Here is a 19,612-nt window from a genome sequence, read left to right as displayed (position 1 = left end):
GGGCGTAGGTCCACGCCCCTCCCGGATGTAAGCAAAGGATTGGTTTCGCGGAGTCGGAAAGATCAATTGACACGTAAACGAACGGTCCCTAAAGGAAAAGGGGCGGAGTCTACCCCTAAAGTGAGGAGTGGATTGGCTTCTCGGAGACCTCGCCCCCGAAGGGAGGGCCGGCGGGCATTTGAAAATGGCTTGTCCTCTCCCTCCTGCAACCTGTGCCGTTCTACGACGAAATGTTTTGAGTCGGACCAGCTTTCTTTTTCTCTCCGTTGCTGTGAACATCTGCCCCGTACGGTCCTGAATGGTCGTGAACCACTTAAGCAAGGCTTTTACGCCAGCGTGCACAGGGCTGACCGGGGTCGCTATAGCAACAGGCCACGCCCTCCCCGCTAGTTGGATTTGCGCAGGCGCCTACGGAAGTGAGCAGAAGGAAGCGGAAGTCCCGCCTCTCGCGCTCTCTCTTCAGAGGCAGAAGCAACGCGGAGGGAACGCGAGCATTTCGAGAACGCAGCCGCTACCACCATGTGAGGCCGGGCGAGGCTTAAGCGGCGGGAGTGGGATGGAGGGTGTAAATTTGGCCACTGACTAGTGGAAGGGGATGGGCAGAACGGAGATTTTAGGGGCCAAGTGGCGTACTTTTCTCTCGTTGATTTTGAGAACAGCCATGGGGGCCTTTGACTGTGTTCGGGAGAGGGAGCAGCTTTATCGGATAACGGGCTGAGGGCTTTACAAAGAACGAATCTGGGAGAAGGGAGTGCGGACTTTTAGGAATAACGATTAGAGGTGAGGGGCTATCGGAGTAATTTGAGCTGGAGACGGTTGGCTTTTGGACCGAATTCGCAACGTTTACGGATAATGAGTCACAGGAATGATTTTACTTACTTATCTATTAAGTAATTACTAAGTATTTATTTATCAGGCACTGCTTTAGATACATGGGATATATCAGTGAATACTCCTTCCCAAGAAAAGTCCCTGGCTGTAGCTTATGGAGTGGGAAGAGGCAGGTGATTGATGTAATGCTACTAAAGAGGCAAAGTATATGGTGCATTAGGTAACCAGGGCTGTAAATAAAAGAAAATAAAATAAACAATAGAGCCGGGGAAAAACAATGGAGAATGCCAGTTTTGAGAAACAGCGACTTGGTAACTAGCACAGAAGAGCACATTGGGAAGGCAACGGTTGAGCAAAGACCAGAAGAAAATGAAAGAGCAAACCACAGAGATACCCGGGGAGGCATCCAGGCAGGAGAGAAAGCAAATGCAGAGGCCCAAGATGAACATTGGCCTAATATCTTCAAGGCCCACCCGGGTGGCCACTGTGGCTGGGACAGAGAGAGAGGGGTAGATGTAGGGCGAGGTAAAAACTTTGGGTTTTACTTTGTACACTGAGATGGGAGCCATGGGAGGGTTTTGAAGAGTGAGATGATGTAATTAGGTCTTGGCACAACCCCTGGCGCTGCTTCGTGAGGAGTATCCTGTTGGGGAGAATGGGCAGGGAGACCAATAAGACTCTAGGAGAGGGATGATGGACGTTCAGATCGTGGTAAGAAATGGTCAGATTCCGGATATAGTTTAGAGGCAGATGACGGGATTTGCGGACAGATTGAATGTAGGGCATGAGAGAAACAGTCAAGTCGACGTCAGCGTTTTTGCTCAAAGAACTGGAAGGATGGAGTTGCCATCGACAGAGATGAAGCCTGTGGATAGAATCAGTTGAAGCGGTTGGGCATTGGTTGCGGTGCTCAATCCGGGCCGTGCAAGATTGGAAATCTGTCAGGCATCCAAATGGCGATGCCAAGTGAGCACCGAGCAGGAGGGCGGGCTTGTTGGGGGAAGATTGGAGGACACTGAGTGCAAGGCCATGGCCACCCGTGCTCCAGCTTCGGGCCCTCTCACCTGTGGACTCCATACTTGCCCACTCAGGAGCCTCCTCAACAAGCCCAAGAGTGAGATGACCCCGGAGGAGCTGCAGAAGCGGGAAGAGGAGGAGTTTAACACGGGTCCACTCTCTGTGCTCACGCAGTCGGTCAAGAACAACACCCAGGTGCTCATCAACTGTCGCAACAACAAGAAACTCCTGGGCCGTGTGAAGGCCTTTGACAGGTGAGCGCCTGGGTCTTGGGAGGTGTTCTCTCCAGGCCCAGAGAAGCGGCCCCAGCTATAGTCCGAGGAGCCCGAATACCAGGTTTCTCAGAAGCTGGGAGAGTAAGCACCTTATAACCCCGAAATGTGACTGTCTCTTGCTGCCCCTCCAGCTGTGCCGTACAGTGGTTATGGGCATGTACTTAGGAGCCAGTCCGCCTGGGTTCACATCCCAGCTCTGCCTCTTATCAGCCATGTGACCTTCGGCAAGTGGCTTTCTCATCTGTACAGTGGCAGTAATCGTGGTGGTGGTTGCAGAGATTCAGTGGCTTAATAGATGTGAAGTGTAGTAAGTCACCAGAAGTTCATCCTGCACACAGGATGCTCTTAACCTAGTCATTTTGTAATCAGAACGTGCGCCCGTGCCAGGTCCTGTTTCAGGCTCTGGAGGGACACACGGCAATGACTAAAACGCATGGTTCCTGTACTCAGGGATCCCATACTGTGGGTGGGGAAGCCAACAGCAAGCACATAGATAATGTATCAAAAAGACGAGATGATACGTCCTACGAAGGAAAGTAAAGCCAGGTAAGAGTGGGAAGGGGGCGCTCGCTTAGGCGGGTAATCAGAAAGGCCCCATTGGAAGAGGTGGCGGTGAATAGACCTGAATAAAATGAAGGAGTGAGCGAGGGCCTGAGTGTTTCAGTCGGAGGGAGCAGCGAGAGATTTTTCTCTCGGGGCTTCGGTTTCCTTAGAATACCCCGGATAGAACAGTCGTGAGACCTAAATGATAATGCGTGTGAGGAGCGCTTGGCTCAGTACCTGACACGTGATAAACGTTCAGTGAACATAGAAGCCGCAGCCTTTAGGTGGCATCTGGGAAGTGCTCTCCTCAAAGCCCTGTGCCGAAGCTTGGGAATGTTTTGGCCACTTGCTACTATGTGACCATGAACGAGTCTTTCCCTCTGAACCTCAGTTTCCTCTTGAATAAAATGAGAATAAAAACTGTAGGAAGCGCCGAGCGCACGGAGGCAGACCTGGATTCAAACACAGGCTCTGCCGCTTCCAAAATGCGTGACCCGGGGTGAGTCCCGCCACCCTGCTATGTTTGGTTTCCTGCTCTAGGGGTGGCAGAGAACACTGGTGTTTACCTCCCGGGTGAGGTGCAGTGAGGATTGATGGCTTAATGCTTAGAAAGCGCTTAGAAGAGGCGTGGGCATGTGGCGGGTGCTCGTTAGGTGGTCATATGTGTATAGATCGTATATATTTTTTTCCTTTTGAGTTGAGTCTTCTTCCTTTTCCCCTAGTTCCTCCTCAGCCCCTGTATCAGCCTCCCACCCCTCCGCCCCATCCTAGTACGTATCCTGCCACCTTTGATTCGTTCATAGATCTGGAGAATTCTTTGTGGTGGTAGCTAACAGCTTTATTGAGGTATAATTGACTTGTCATGATATCATAAAATTGTTTTTAAAATAGAATCTTCTGTATGCCCTTACGTGTCTCGTATTTCACATATATCGGTGGTCTGAGGACATCGCTGCAAATCAGCTAAATTATTGATTTATTAATCGTGTTGCTTTTATTGAGTGAGCAGTGTATATAGTTGAAGCAGAATTCGAAAGATATAAAACGTGCCCAATGAAGAGCAAGTCCCCCCGCCCCCCAGTTGCCCTCCAGGGGCGTCACCGTGACTCATTTCTCACGTCTCCTTCTGGAGTATCACTTGAATATAGCATCACATGTATAGAGACAGGAGGGCGCGTTTTGTTTATTTTTAAATCGCTGCTAATGGCATAGTGCATAGTTTTAGACCTTGGCTTTTCCCCTTAACTGTATATCTCAGAAACGTTTCCATATTGGTATGTTACTTCATTTTTTACTTTATTTTCTCCGAATTGGTAATATAGTCACATGTTTCCAAAATCAGTAATAACGGTTCAATGAAAAGTTTTCATCCAGCTTGTTTCCGGTCTCCCTAGGTCACTTTATTGCCACCAATCTCTAGGTGTCTTCCAAGGATTCTGTATCATCTGGACAAGCGGGCAGTCTGTATTCTCCTCCTACCCCTCGTTTTCCTACAGTGGGTAACTTCTGTGCATCCTGCCCTCCGCGCCTTTTTCATGCAACGGGGTCCCCTGGAGGTTACCCCATAGCAAGGCACAGAGCTTCCTCGTTCTTCATCTTTTTCTTTTTTTCTTACCACTCGGGGATATTTCCCAGTCCCCTTCTGTCCCTTCGCCTTGCTTTTTCCTTCGTAGCAGTTACCACCACCTGACAACGTCTTAACAGGTGTTGTTCACTTGCTTAGCGTCTAGACGACACACCCCATGAGGGCAGGGACATCATGTTTTAGTCATTGCCATAGTCATTGCGTTTGTTGACTGAGCCAATCCGTGCTATCGTCACACGGGCCCACCCGGCAGTCTGAGGACAGGGATGAAGCGAGACTGCGGTGGAGGCTCTAGTGCCACCTCAGGCCCCAGAGGTCTCCAGGTCTCCAAAGAGAGGCCGCTCCTTTGCTGATGCCTTTAGAAGTACTTGGAGTTAAAAGGGACAAGTAGAACCATTTCGTTTGCCTCCACCCTATGCCATGAATACATCCATTTCAGAGAGGTGGACATTGAGGCATGGAGGGGGAAAGTCCTGTGCCCAAGCCTCGACCTGAGGACTTGCGGCGGTGGCACTGGTGGCCCGGCGTGGCCGTGCTGGATGGGGAGGCAGCGCTGGCAGAGAAGGGGTGGTCAGAAGGCTGCCCCCTCACTCCTGGTGCCTCTCCACCCCTGTCCCCACCAGGCACTGCAACATGGTGCTGGAGAATGTGAAGGAGATGTGGACCGAGGTCCCCAAGAGTGGCAAGGGCAAGAAGAAGTCCAAGCCCGTCAACAAGGACCGCTACATCTCCAAGATGTTCCTGCGCGGGGACTCGGTCATCGTGGTCCTGCGGAACCCGCTCATCGCCGGCAAGTAGGGGCGTCCTCCCTGCGGCGGAGCGCGGCCCCGAGCTGTGGGGGCCTTGCCTGTGAGATGGGAATAAAAGTCCTGTGTATTTTCTAGGGGCCTCTGTCTGTTCCCAGGGCCTCGTGAGTGGGGCAGACTCGGGGGGAGGGAGGCAGCTGGGTGTAGGGCCACGCGCTGGGATCAGGAGCTCTCTGAGCAGGGGAAGAGGCCCCGTGTCGGCCCCTTCCTGGCCTCAGTTTCCCCACCTGCGACGTGAATCGGATGGAGCTTTTGTTCCTTCCTTTTTTAATATTTTCTAGCGTCTCCTCATCAATCTGTCTCTCCTTTCTTCCTGCCTCTCTCTCAGTGGGTCAGTCTTGCTCGCAGTGTCTTCCGGTCTTTATTTCCCGTTTGTCCCGTCAGGAACCATCCCCCAGGCGCCGCCTCCAGCGCCGTGTTGCAGCGCATTGGGCATCAGCGCCTGGCAGAGCCCCGACCTGCCCCCACCGACAGGACGGGGTCCAGGTTTAGACAGCCGGTGCCTACGTGGCGATGGCCATCATGCTGTCACTGGTTAGGGCGCCAGCCTGAGGCTCGGTGCTGTTTAGATTGTCTCCCAACAGCTCGGAGCAGGCTTTCTTATTTATTACCCCCAGGTTCCAGAAGATGGAACTGAGGTACAGAGAAGTGGTGTCACTTCCCCGGGACACCCGGCCAGGGAGTGGTTATGCTGTGCTTCAAACGCCCCTGCTCCTGAGCCGGCAGCTTAACCCCTGAGCTCCACTGCCCTCAAATGACAACCCAATTACCCTTGAGAGGAATTCTCTGACAAGCACAGGGAGATGGAGGGGAGAAAGGGGGGCCTCGTGGGAGGATTAGGGAAGCCCCCTGCCCTCCTCCGATATACACTGGGCTCTCCCCAACCGAGATTGCTGTGTTCTGTCTCTGCCCGCGTCTCTGTCTCTGTTCTCAGGGCCAGACGCCAGGTGGGTGCAGGAGTTCGAGGTCAGGATCTGTGTCTGACCCAGCTGTGAAGACACAGCCCGAGTCACCCTGTGAGCCCCTTAGTGGCGGATCTGGAGGCCTTGCCGCAGGAGAGGGCCTGACACACACAGGACGGCGGCCGTGGGGATGATAAAGTCATGTATTTACTAGGTGGTCTAATTGGAATGGCCACCTGGGGTGGATACGAGAACCATCTCATTTTATAGATGAGACAGTTAAGGCCCAGAGAGGGTAATGACTTGCCCAGCATCACTTGGGAAATGATGGAGCCACGTTTAGACGCAGGGAGCCAGGTCCTTGTGAACAGTCTTGACCGTGAGGGAGCAGGATGGAGCCACGATATATCGATCTGTAAAGTGGGGACAGTGGTGCTGCCTCAGGGGACTTCCATGGCAATTCGGAGTCACAGCTCTGTGTTCTGATCCGCCACACCTCCCCCTGGTTGTTGACTTGCCCTTCCTGGGAACTGGGACTTGGTTTTTGTGCCTGGCAGGCGGGCGGCAAAGATTCCAGCCCGGCACCCTGCTTGGCATCAGTCTGAATTTCCGTCCTCACCTCCCCGTCCAAATGGTTGCTTATCGCCTCTCCCTTCGTTGGTGAAAGCGAAAGCAGAGGTCACGGGAACAGCACTGGGCACACGGGCCAAGTGTTCGCTGTGCATCGCGCACCAGGCGGTCCCCTAAGAGCGACAGGCAAGGGAACCCATTTTCCAGAAGTGGAAACTGACACACAGACACGCTGAGAATTTCCCCCGAGCCACGCCACTAATAAGTAGCCAAACTAAGATTTGAACCAGGCTGCCTCCTGCAGCTTCGCTCACACTGCCTTCCTAGGGAAAAAGCCCTCGGAGAACGTTTGGCGCGTGCACACACTCAGTTGTATACACTGCAAATGGCCAAGTATCAGGAGGTCATGTGAACATCTCCAGTTGGGGCTTCTCTTAGGGGCGACAGTGGCAGCACGATGTCCGTCTTCTTGTGGCAACTTGTGGCTGAAGATGAGCAGTGCTGCCCTCCAGGGGCCGTGAGGCCACCACAGGCACCAAGTCGTGCAGCCCGCCTCAGTCATTTCCCTCAGTGGCCTCTCCAGGATTCACCCCACAAAGCAAAAAACGAAAAGCTGTTTCTCATGCTTTATTTATGAGGGCCCTGCCCTAGGGTCCCTGCCTTCCCAGAACTCACAATGGGGGCACAGCAGGGCCACCTCATGCTTAAAGGACTCTCAGTGTCTGTCCAGGGAGCTGGGGACCCCAAGGAAAATAACAAGACCCAGGAACTAATGACCTAAGTGTGTATCTGGGGGGGTTAACAATAAGGGTCTTGCATGTGTGCAGGTGGTCCAGCTACAATGAAGCCGTTGGCTTCCCCAAAATTCTCCCAGTTCCCAGGGGCCACCTGGGGGCAGGGAGGGGCGGGCAGGATGTGCAGCCACACTCCACAGCTCGCAGTGGTCCGGCCTCTCTGGATGTCGGGTTTCAGCTCTCTTGGCCTTCCCCGAATTGCCGATATTCATATCTACACACACAACCCTTTCTGGACCCCAGTGTCACTCACATTTCTGTCCCCAGCTCTGACCTCTCCCACGAGCTCCAGACCCTTGGTCCTGGTACAAGTCAAAGAACGCTACACTTTCCTCGTGCACTCCATTGCCAGATCCTTAGTTCCGCCTTTAAAATAGCTTGAGAATCCAACCACTGCACACCCCTCCGTGGCCCCCGCCTGGTCCAGCCACCATCTCCTCCCACCTACATTCTGCTCACAGTGCTCCCAGCTTCCACCCCTACCCCTAATTGGTCCCCTACAGGGTAGACAGAAGACTGTTTAAAACATTAGCCCATGAGATGCTCCTAAGAATTTTCAGTGCACCTGGAACAAAACCCCAACCTCTGTGCCCCTTCCCATTGCTCTCTCCCCAGTAGGTGGCTCTGACTCATGCCACTCCAGCTGTGCAGGCCACCTCGCTGTTCCTAAGAGGGCCGAGCTCCTTCCTGACCCCAGGGCCTTTGCAGATGCTGTTCCTTCTGCCTAGGATCTTGTCTGCCAGTTCTTCCCAAAGCTGTCTCCTTCACCTCTTGCAGTCATGGTTTAAAGTCACCTCCTCAGAGACACCCTCCCAGACCACCTTAGGACCCCTTCGAGTTTTTTCATAAGCTATTCCACAGTGTATATAAACTTGGTGCATTGTTTTCGCGGTCTGTTTCCACCACCTAATTGTGAACTCTAGGAAGACAGGGACCTGTCTCGTTCCCTTACCCCTCATTTCCCCATGCCCTCCACACAGGGCTTGGTACGCAGTAGGCGCTCAATAAATACATGCTAACCGAATGAACACGGGAATCCGGCTGCCTAGCAGTAACTTTCCAAGACCCGGCTGGCCTCATCCCCGGACCCTGGGAGGGTCCCCGAGGATAGGGTGCGGCCAGTGGCGACCTGGCTGGGTCCGGACCCCAAGGGCAGGGTCCCAGAGGCGCGCTCGGGGGGCTGGCGCTGCCCCTCGCGGAGGCTGCGGCGCAGGCGGCAGCGGTGCCAGCCACGGCGGATCTCCGACTGCACCTGCAACGGGACGGCGCTCAGAGGCGGCGCCGGGCGCGCCGTTCGCTGCGCGGCCGCCAGAGGGCGCGGGCGGCGGGCCGGGACTCTCCCTACCTCCTTGTTGATGAAGCAGTAGAGGACGCTGACCAGCAATCCCTGCCAGATGAGGCGCCGGGTTACATCGGGGGCGGGGGCAGGATTATAAACACCCCTTCAAAAGCTCTGACCCTTGCCAGGCTCCAGATCACTCCGGCTGCCGCCGCCCTTGTCCTAGACTTCTGCAGTTAACTCCCTGGCTCCCCACCCCTCCCTCTGTCCTCCGCGGTTTGCTGAGCAATAAAGAGGCTGAGAACAGGGGCCCCTGGATGTGATAACCGCTTCCCTACTTTCTTCCCCACTTGGGCAAGCTGCTTAACCTAGGCCTCAGTTTCCTCATCTGGAAAATGGGGTAACAATGGTGGTTGTGTTACTATGCTAGAAACTAGTGCCTGGCACATAGTGTTAAACTTTTTTCTTAATTTCATTGTTACGTATCTTACCATTATTATATAATAGTATATAATCATTATGAATTGTTAATAGATCAATTATGATTAGTTATTAATATTTACTTTTAATTAATGATTAGTATAAATTATTGAGTTAATTTAATAATCATTGTTTTATATTTGTATAAATTTGCTTTACACATCAATTTAAGTAACTATTAAAACATTTATAATTTATAATAGATTACTTGATAAATTAATACAAATCGATTATTTATATGTTACTGTTAAGATATTACTTGTCCTGTCTCCCCCTTGCGGTCGCCGGCTCCCACTGCTTCCTGCAGGCCTTCCTTCCTCCATCCTGACAGGCTCTCTCTCCCACCTCGGGAATCTTGCACCTGAGCTTTCTCTTTCTGGAATATTTCCTGTAAATATCTGCCTTGTTTGATCCCTCACCTTCCCATCTCTGCTCCGACATCTTCTGAGGGGGGCCTTCCCTGACCCCCTGTCTATAACCCCATCTTTTGATCCTCACCTCTGTTCTCTTGCTTTTCTTTCTCTAGGCACATCTCACCATCTGCTATTCTGTATATTTCACTCATAAAGCATATTTAGCATCTGTCTCTCCCATTAGAGGGTAGGGACCATTTGGTTCTTGGCCCTATCCCCACAGTAAACCCGGAACAGTGCTTAGCATATAATAAGTGTTCAATAAATGTTTGCTGACTTTACTGAATGAACAGCCTTGTGGGGCGAGACCAGTGTTGCCCCCACTTTAGAGATGAGAAAACTGAGGCCCAATGAGGTAAAGCAGGGTAGGGACGAGGGTAGGGGAAGCAAGTGCAGCATCAGTTTTAAATTTCATTTTGCACTTTAAGCATCTCTCTTGCCTCAGCCTAGCTTCTTTGAACCCTGAGGTGACAGGCACGGAGCTGGGAAGTGACAGACCTGAATTTGGCCCCAGCCCTGTCTGGTCAGAGAGCCCCGGATCTTCACCAGGAAGCAGTAGAACTGAGGCCACCTGTCTCCTGTCTTGGTCCCTGCTGCTTCCCCAGCTCAGGAGAGCGCTAGCTCAGTGTTTTGTATGGAATGAATGAACAAAATCCCATCGTCACACCCCATCGGTGGCTGTGCTGGAGAATGGCCGCAGCCGCCCTGCCACACCCAGCCTGAGCACCTGGAAGGAGCTGAAGAAGATCTCAAAGCCGAGTTTGGCCAAGCGCAGGGCGCCCCGGGCCTGTTCCTCCGTCACGGGAGCAAACACCACCTCGTGGACACCCAGCAGGGGCACCAGCGTCAGCGTGGAGCGAGCCAGCCTGGGGGGAGAGGGTGGCAGTGGATCCGCGGCCCCAGGTCCTCCATCCTGCACCCGGCCCCCTTCCCCTTCGGCCCCACCTCAGCCGGTAGTCCGGGCAGCGCATCTGCCGCGTCCTCAGCTTGGACAGGAGAATACCAAGAATGCGGATAAAGATGATGAAATTAATCTGTGGGGAGAAACAGAGGCTGAGCCAGCCCCATCCCGTCCCGGGAGGTAGAGGGTGGAGCCCTCGATTCCTAGGATAGGAAATGCCTGCGGACCGCCTGGAGAAGGCGGGGCCGGTCGTACCAAGATGGTCATCAGGATAGGGGTGCGTATGATCCACCAAATGGCCTTGACATCGTTCCGCTCCCAGCACCTGGAGGAGAGGTTGTAGAGCTGCGATTGAAAACCATTAGATGAACGGAATCACTCACGCTCACCCGCAGGCCCCGCCTCCCTTCCTTGATGCCACACCCACATTCCTTTAAAGCCCCCCATCCCGCCCTTTCCAGTAGTCCTCAAACACTATCTTTCCAAGCTCGCATTCCTTTAGACCCCACCCACGTTCCCTCCGAACCCAGAGGTGCCACCAGGCCCACCCTCGTTCCCAGCACGCCCCGCCCATGTCCCTCAAAGCCCCGCCCATTTCCCAGGCCAAGCCCCAAACCCCGCGACTCACTGCGTATTCTCGTACAGGTACCTGACGATCACCCAGGGAATGACGAAAAGCGCGGGGGCCCCTGTGCAGACCCCGACCCCCGCCCCCCACCCCGCCGCAGCTGTCAGCGTACGCACGGGCCCCGCCAGGCCCAAGACCCGCGGAATTCCCTCGCCGGGGTAAGGAGGCAAAAGCCGGGACAGAGGGAGACCCCCTGACACAAACCAGCAGGGGAGTGGGGCAGCCGAGGTGCGCCGGGCTGGGCAGGGACAGGGTCGAGGCTCACCCCAGCCAAGGAGCAGGTAGCAGCGGAAGTGGCCCCCCTCGGAGCCTCCCACGAGCGCCAGAAGGCTGTGCAGGTAGATGCCCTCCACCAGCAGCCACGTGTAGTTGGCGCCCACGCAGTACTGGGTCACAATCTGGGCTGTTCGGCAGGCGGCTAGAGCCTAGGGGATGGCCAGACAGGGGGACAGGCAGTCAGGGCAACCGGGTGCCCCTAAGCCTTCCTCCACCTGGCGGCGCTTCCACCCCCATCTCGTGCCATCAAATATTCTCCCACTCCATTATAACCAAGGATGGTTTCTCTCACCCTACATGATCTCTCCCACTCTGACCTCTTAAAACGATTTGTATCTTCCATCTTGCTATCAGAGTTCCCCCCCGAGCCCCCAAATATGGCCTCTCCCATTCCATCTCCTTCTAAGAATTGAACTCAGCTACTCCACCTATCCAAAGGTTTCTTCCTCTCATCATGCCTCCCCCACCAGCGTCCGGCCTCTCCCACCCCATGACTCTCTGATAATTGGTATGGCCCAGCTCACTACCAGTTTTTCTGACCGCTGACTTCGGCCTCTTGTCTCTCTCATTTGTCTCTCAGTAGCAAACTGATATCTATCAACCTTCACCTCCCCCCAGTTAGTTTCTCCTATCCGGTCTGCACCTCATCTCCAGCAGAAGGCTCTCTCATTGGTAGAAAAGTCCAGTGATGGGTAAGATAACGAGAGAAAGGGAAGGGGAAATCGCAGTAAAGGAAGTGGTGGGGTCAACAGTGGAGGAGGCTGATTTGGGGGGGTTCCCTCTCCAAAAGTGCAGGAGGTAGTAAATAGTTTGGGAATCTCCCCGCCCCGCAGAGGAGGCAGTTTGAGAAGGGGGGAATGACGCTCACCTGGTTCCAAAGGGGAGGAGCCTGGTCCCCGGGGGAGGGGCCAGGGGGAGGCAGCAGCCTGTCTCGGGTGAGGATGGCTGCCGCCCGCAGCATGAAAGACGCGAACAGATTGATGTGGATGTAGTTGCGAGTGCAGCGCAGCCGCCTGTGAGGAGGGGGGAGGGTTTGGGAGACCGTCCGGAGACCCCTGGAGACCTGTTCTTGGCTCCACAGAGCTCGTTGGAGCACCCCCAGCCCTTCTTCCCACAGAGCCACCATGGCTGCCTGTTACTCCTGGAGTCTGACCACTCCTTCTTACTGGGCAAACCGAGGCCCAGTCCCTGCCACTGTTGCTGGGGGCCGGGGCGGGGAGGGGGTCGGGTCCCACCTGAAGAAACTCAGGATGAGCAGGGCGAGCAGCAGCGTGGCCAGGGACACGGAGTAGCCCACGGTGTACACAGCCTGTAGCCGTTCTAAGACCAGCCTTTGGTCCTAGGAGATGAGGCGGGGGAGGGCACGGGAACAGAGCTCAGTTCTTCCCCGAAGGCCGGAAGCGGTGGAAGGACGTCTGCTCTTTGGTCCTGCCCCGCACCCCAGTTTTCTCTTTTTTCTCTTTTTTTCTGGAGGCCCAACTACCCTTATTTCAGTGAGGCCGACTCCACCAGTCAGCTCCAGGCCTGGAATGTGACCAGCCTGTCAGAGCATTCCATCTACCCCACCCCCTGCCACACACGCACTCACACACTCACACACACACTCACACAGTGATTAGTCCAAGGCGGGCATAGGACCCAAACCAGGCCAATAAGAGTGAGTCCTGGGCCATTCTGCTGGCACTATGTGAACAGAGCTCAGTCTCCCCACTGTGTTGCTTGGTTGGTGGGATGTGGGCCTGGAGCCTATGGGGAACACCTTTTCCTCTCCACCCCACAAAAGATGAGACAGAAGAGAGAAACAATAGGCACGACATGGTGAGAGACAAAGAGACTCCCAACATCATTTGAAACCTAGATCCAGCTGTGCCTGAAGCTGTAGCCTTCAACTTTTTAATCACAATAGCCAATACATTTCTTTTTTTCTTTCCTCCATCAAGCAAGTTTAAGTTGAGTTTCTGTCCCTTGGAACCTAGAGTCCTGAGCAGTACAAGGGGTTTCAGGCTAGATCCGGGGCTTCTGCCTTTCACCTCTCCTTGGACATCCAAACAGAATCCCTCGCTTCTTCTTACCTGAAAGGTCCCATTCTTCTCTGGGTTCTCACACTGAGAATGGTCTCTCCAAGGTCCCCATTGGCCATCACTGCCACACTGGCGGAGGACGAAGCCTGCAGCCACTGTGGGGAGTTGAGGGAGGAAATAATAAATACAGAGAAAGAGATGGAGACAGAAAGACTAACTGTGAGACAAAGGCAGAGAGAGGTAACCTAGGCGATGATGATGATCACGGTAAACCCTTCTACAGCATTTTAAATGTATTAGTTAATTTAATATTTATAAAGAGCCTATGAAATGGGTACTATCATCAATCAGTCTCATTTTACAGACGAGGAGGCTGAGGCATAAAGAAGTTAAAGAAACTGCCCTGGGCCACATAGCTAGTTAGGACAGAGAGACCTGGATGCCCAGAGATAGACTCAGCAAAAGGAGAGAAAATAACGCAGCGGTCCTCAGAGAAACAGAGACAGAGAAGTGGCATTGTATGACAGAGCCAGGATCAGGGCGACCCAGCCAGGGTCGGACAGACAGGAGACATCCAGACAAGAGATGGGGTGTAGGTGAGCTTCGGGGCAGTGGTGTCCGGGGCAAAGGTTAGAAGCTGTTCGTGTCAGGGAGGGCCCGCGGGCCAGGGGGAACCTCACCATGGTGGTGCCAGGGCAGATACCAGGGGCAGGACGCACGAGCAGTGGCGTTGGGTGCAGCGTAGTCCCAGCAGACGTACATATCGAAGGACCCGTTACAGGCGAGGCCTGCGGTGGGCATGGGGACCAGAGGTCGGACGTACCTACTGCGCCCTGCACACTATGCTTCTCCGCCTAAGACCACAAGCCCTGCCCTGCCCTGCCCCGCCCCGCCCATGGGAAGTGGTCCACCGGCTTCGCCAGAGCTCTGCTCATCACACCCTCATCCTCATCACACCCCAAGGCCCTGCCCATCCCGCAGCCCTATTCTGAGCTCCCTCCCGTGCCCCAAGCGAGTTCCCCGCGCACGTGCTTCCCACTCTGCTTCCCACTTCCTAGGCGCCACCCCAAACCTCACCCCCTTCGCGGCCCACTTCAGGCTCCACCGCCCAGTGTGGCGCTGGCCAGTATCCCGCCCGTTTTAAGCTTCTTCCCAGGCCTCTCCCACTAATCCGAGCTGCTACCCGGTCCCCACGCACTCAGGCCTAAGCCCTTCCCACCAAGGCCAAGCCCACCCAGGCCTCCCCGCCCCAGCCCACCCACGTCTACCACAGACATCTCCTCTTTCAGGCCCCACCCGTGAGTCCCAGGCCCGGCCCCTCTCATCCACCCAGCCCGAGCCCCCTGCGCAGTCACACCTGCTGGGGGCCCCGCGGTCTCCAGGGTCTCCTGACACTGTCTGCGGTAGCGTTCCCAGCGCTGGTACAACTCTCCCGCCGTCTGCCCCTCAAAGCCTGTCTACGGAAAGAGAGAAGGGAGGATCCCCCACCCCCACCCCGCGATCGAGCCCCCTCCCAGGCAGCCATGGGTCGTGCGGGCCAGAAACCCTAGAGGAACTTGGAGAGGCTGTCCTTTTCCCCGGGAGTCTTGGGTGGCTGAGAAACCTCTTCTAACGCTTGAGGGGTGCCTAGATACCACCAGGGAGCTGTGTGGGGGACTGCAAACCTCCAGGAAGATTAGGAGAGACTGACTGGGTGGCTGGCAACCATCAAAACTGGAATCCGGGTGAGCGGGGTAGTCTTAAAACTCTCTCTGCAGCTGGGGAAGACTTAAAACCACCTCCAAACCTCCCTCCAAGCCTTGAACTCCCCGTGGCTCCGACAGTCCTCACCTCCGCCCTCCGGGGCAGCAGTTCCCAAAGCGAGAGCAGCAGCAGCAGCCGCCGCCGGGGCGGACAGTTCGGCATCGTGAGGGCGGCGGGGCATGGGGGGCGAAGGGTCCGGTCACGCGGGGGCAGCCGGGCCTGGAGGGTCCGAGGGCAGAGTCAGGAGCCTTGGCCCTCCGCTCCCAGCCCCAGGGCACCGGCTCCGGAGTTCATACACGCAGACTCCGAGGAAGTGCCCCCGCCGCCCCCACCCGTGATGATTTGGGGCAGCAGACGCATGAGGAGGGGGTGAGCTGGGACTCAACACGTGACCTCGGGCCCGCCCCCCAGCTGCTGCTGGAGCCGCCGCGTTGGGGGTGAGGGGGGGGTGTTTGCCGAGGGCGCTGTTGCCCTAGAGCTCTGCTGGGCGGAAGCGCTAATGTCACTCTGAGTCTACACCCGGAGACTCTGGGGAACCTGGGCACAGCCTTGGAAAGGCGGCCACAGAAACCGTCAGGCGCGGAGCTTGAAACGACCCCCGCAGTTCCCACTCTCCGAGCCCAAAGGGTTTTCAAATCGCCGATGGGAACCCGACCTTATAAAACTTTCTTCGCTGTGGATGAGCCTGTAGTGGATGGGACAACACTCTCCTTAGGGACTAGAGAGGCGTCCGACTCTGGGCTCCGATCTACAAGGACCCAAGTGTCTGGACTCCCAACACCCTCCACCCAGCAGCACCGCAGGGAAAGGGAGGGGAGTCAGGGAGCATCTCAGATGGACCCCCAGAAAGACAGGGAGTCAGAGATGCATGAGATGAAATATGGAGACAGAGAGACACAGACACTGAGACAGAAGAGATACATGGCAAGAGACAGAGAAAGACAGCCAAAAATGTGGGCTAGGGGACAAAGGGGAGCTAGAAACATGGAGAGAGACACAGAGAATAGGGGACAGAGAAATAAGGGTACGACACTACCTAGAAGCTACACAGAGATTGGGAGACATGGAGACCGAGAGAGACGGGAGGAGACTGTGGGCACAGAGAGATGGACAACCGCATAGACTAAGAAAAAGAAAGCGGGGGACCCAGAGACTTGAGGGGGTCGTAGGGCAGGGAGGACGGGCGGGGACGTGGGGGGAGCCCTTACCTGTCCCACTGCTGGTCTGCTGCTGCCTCCACCGCCTCGCCTGGGCTCCGTGAGAGGTTACAGCCCTGGTGGTGGGAGGGGGCGGGGCCAGGACCGGGCCGGGGGAGGGGGAAGCTCTGGGGCAGGACCCAGAGCAGGAGGCCAGTCTCTTGTGAATATCAGTCACTCAAGGTCATGTGCGAGAACAGTCTCGGAGTCTTTGTCCTGAGGACTCCTTTCCCCCAGTGCAGTCTCTCACACTGTCCCATCCAGCCATCGCCCACAGAGCTGCAGGCAGTCACGAAGTCACAGGCACGTTGTCACACACAATCCCATTCACTCAGCCTCAGAGCGGCTCAGCACAGAGTCTCACACACCGTTCCTCAGAGAACATGTTTCTCACGTTCATTCATAGTCAGACAAGCTACAGTCACACCCAGAGAGCCAAGGTCTCTCACCCAGAGGTTGACAGTCACCCGCAGTGACACACAGCCACATATCTAGGGCGTGGACACTTTTACTCACACAGTAACAAAACCATGACCTTCCACAGTTCCGGAGATGCTGTGCCAATCACACACACCTGCACGCAGGCACTAGCTCACACGATCATCTGTCTCTCCCCACCCACCCGTGCGCCCCGTGAAGACAAGCCAGGGGCCCCCGTGTCACTCGGCACAGGTCTGGGCACACGAGCGGAAAGGCCGAGAGAATGATCGTTGATGAAATAAATGCACACAGTTATATGGTTCCTCGCATGCTCAAATACGCCTCTGATGACACAATCTGAAGGTCACACACAAGGTTACACAACCACACCCATTAACACTTACGCATTGTTTCGCACACCCCACATGATCACCTACAGGGTCTGTCACATCCAAACAACACACATTCCCCAACTGTCACTGAGGCACACGCTCTCGCAGGTTCCCAATGTCGCGTCGTCTGTCATACGTCACCGTGATGCAGTCACATCCAGTGCCGTGGTCATACGGACACACAACTCTTTCCACCACAGCCTCGCCCACACTCACACGTCACTCGGGATCACACGCCATCATCCCACAATCGCACGAACCCACGGCCTCACAACCTCCGCTTCCAGGCGCTTCCCTTGCCTGCAATAGGGGGGATGTCTGTACGCGTGGGGAGAGGCTGAGAAACGAAGTCCCATCCAGCTCTCAGCCCTCTCCTCTTAACACAAACCACCAATTCACGCACATCAATCATAACTGACATTCGCGAGCACACATTCCCCTGGGGCCTATAAGATGAGTGGGTCAGAGGCGAGTCTACCCATTTTGCAGAGGACAAACTGAGGCCCAGAGGCCCCAGAAAGGGCAGGGAGTAAGGGGTGGTATGAGGTCCAGCTCCAGAGGCTGGAATGGAGACAAGTCTGGGGGAAGAGAGTAACACGGGGGTCCTGGCTTCCTGGCCTCCGGCTGGCCTCCCTGCTCTCTGCCCCAAATTCCTGGCGCCCTCTGGGTCCTGGGAAAGTCTCAGTTCATGGGGTGGAGAGGGACAGGGGTCTGGGATTGCCCAGCACCTCGGAGAGAGGCTGGGGTTGGAAGGGAGTCTCTGCTTGGCCCCCCAGAGGGCTTGGGGGTCTCTCTGCTGGGACTGGAAAGGTCGGGGGGTGGGGGGCTGGGACCAGGGAGGAGAGAGACTAAGAGGGAGGTGGACGCAGTGCGGAGGAACCGAGGTGCTGAGAGACAGGAAACAAAACCAAGAAAGACCAGAGACAGGAAAAGACAGATGAGAGAGACCAAGAGAAAGAGACAGACAGACAGACAGGCAGACAGAAATAGAAATACAGAGAGAGGGAGGGGAAAAAAAAAAGGGGAGAAAAAAATAGAGACCAAGAGAGAGAGAGAGACAGAGAAGAGCTACAAACTGAGAGATGGAGAGATAAAGATGGGGAGGTGTGGAGGGAGAGAGCCTGAACCCCGGAGCCAGGAGCCATGGACACGAGCCCAGCGCTGGGCTCGGAGCCCCTCAGCCCTCCTCAGACCCTCTGGAAGAACACAGGGCAGAACAGAGCAGGAGGGGAGATGTCTGGGCCTCTGAGTGTCCCCCGGCCCGTTTCGGCCCTCCTGGGGGTCCTCTGCCATCTCCCGGGGTGGAGGAGGGGACAGCAGGGCCACGGGGGAGCCGTGCGGGCACTCTTTGGAGAGAGCCAGTTCTCACGCTCAGAGCTTCTGGAAACTTCAGAGAGAGAACAGCCGTGCCCACTCCCTCTGCCCTTCTCTCTCTGTCGTCCATCTCGCCCCGGCCACCCTTTCTCTCTCTTTGGGCCGAATCTCTCTTTTCTCCTTTTCTGCCCGTCCGCACTCAGTTCGTCTGTCTTGCTTTCTTTCTCGTCTGTCTGTCTTTTCTCTCTTCTTCGGTATCATTTTGCTGCTCTGCTTATTTGTCTTGCTCTCTCTCATTCCCCAGACCGATCTCTTTTTGCCTTCCTTTATACTTTCTCCTTTCTCTTCCCCCTTCCCCCCCCATCTTCTCACGGGGTGTCTGCTGTTTCTCTCTCTCCATTGCCCCTGGTCCTGGGTTTCCAGGCTGTTGTCCCCTCTCCCCACCCCAGCAATGACCAGGCAGTGCCCCCCACCTTAGGATGCATTGGTGGGGAGGATGCTGGGGGGCCCGGCCTCCCGCATGGAGCTGCCAGGCCGAGCAGAGCCTGTGAGAGCGGGCGGGGGCCTGTAGTGCTAGCAGATGGTGCCGGAGAAATGAGGCAGAGAGGGATGGGGAGAGGGGGCGCCCCATGGGGACAGAGGCCAGAAATGGGAGTCTGAGATGGCCCCCTGAGATTCAGGACTGCTGAGAGGAGGCCTGGAAGAAAGAGATCAAGGGAGAGAGACAGAGATCGCGAGAGAGATAGCAATAGAGAGACAGAGACCGAAAGAGACAAACCCACAAACGCGGGGGTCCAAAGAGAGGCAGAGACACAAAGACGCAGAGAGAGAGACCGAGAGCCTGTGACACAGGCTCATGGGATCCAGGGAAACAGAGGCACGGAGCTGCAGAGACGGGACCACACACACGCGATCCAGAGACAAACACGAAAAACATGGGATCCAGGAAAGACAGAGACATAGAGACATGAAACTCAGAGAGAGACAGAGACAGAGACGTGGAGAAACATAGAGATGGGGAGGGAGAGAGAGAACAGAGAAAGAGACCCAGAGCGTTGAGATCTGAGAGACACTATCCAGAGAAGCAGAGATAGAGGCTTGGAATGCAAATAGATGTGGCCGCGGGTAAATCTCAAAGACACAATCAGACAGAGATGAAGCAAAGATGCCTGGCTCCCTTCGCCCACTTCCACGGGGGGCGGGGGGGTGCTCTTCCCTCCCCGCCT

The 19,612-nt window shown here is 55.5% G+C and overlaps 2 protein-coding genes across 2 annotated transcripts; one reads left to right on the top strand and one right to left on the bottom strand.

The window, feature by feature from the left end:
- Positions 1-365: 365 nt before the first annotated feature.
- On the top strand, positions 366-5,132 carry SNRPD2 (small nuclear ribonucleoprotein D2 polypeptide). The gene is made up of 3 exons (XM_006911806.3): positions 366-521; positions 1,923-2,102; positions 4,875-5,132. Coding segments are annotated over exons 1-3 (357 nt in total). The 5' UTR covers positions 366-519; the 3' UTR covers positions 5,050-5,132.
- Positions 5,133-6,511: 1,379 nt separating this feature from the next.
- Positions 6,512-15,226, bottom strand: GIPR (gastric inhibitory polypeptide receptor). The gene is made up of 12 exons (XM_025046712.1): positions 15,152-15,226; positions 14,679-14,778; positions 14,002-14,109; positions 13,373-13,476; positions 12,536-12,639; positions 12,169-12,313; positions 11,290-11,449; positions 11,025-11,085; positions 10,652-10,721; positions 10,441-10,529; positions 10,223-10,361; positions 6,512-8,710 (listed from the first exon to the last, which is right to left on the bottom strand). The coding sequence occupies exons 1-12, from the start codon at positions 15,224-15,226 to the stop codon at positions 8,369-8,371; spliced, it is 1,497 nt and encodes a 498-aa protein (XP_024902480.1). The 3' UTR covers positions 6,512-8,368.
- Positions 15,227-19,612: the final 4,386 nt, after the last annotated feature.

Source organism: Pteropus alecto, unplaced genomic scaffold (assembly GCF_000325575.1).
Source record: "Pteropus alecto unplaced genomic scaffold, ASM32557v1 scaffold194, whole genome shotgun sequence".
Classification (NCBI taxonomy): Eukaryota; Metazoa; Chordata; class Mammalia; order Chiroptera; family Pteropodidae; genus Pteropus; species Pteropus alecto.
The sequence above is the reverse complement of the archived record's forward strand: the minus strand, read 5'-3'. Positions and strand labels throughout refer to the sequence as shown.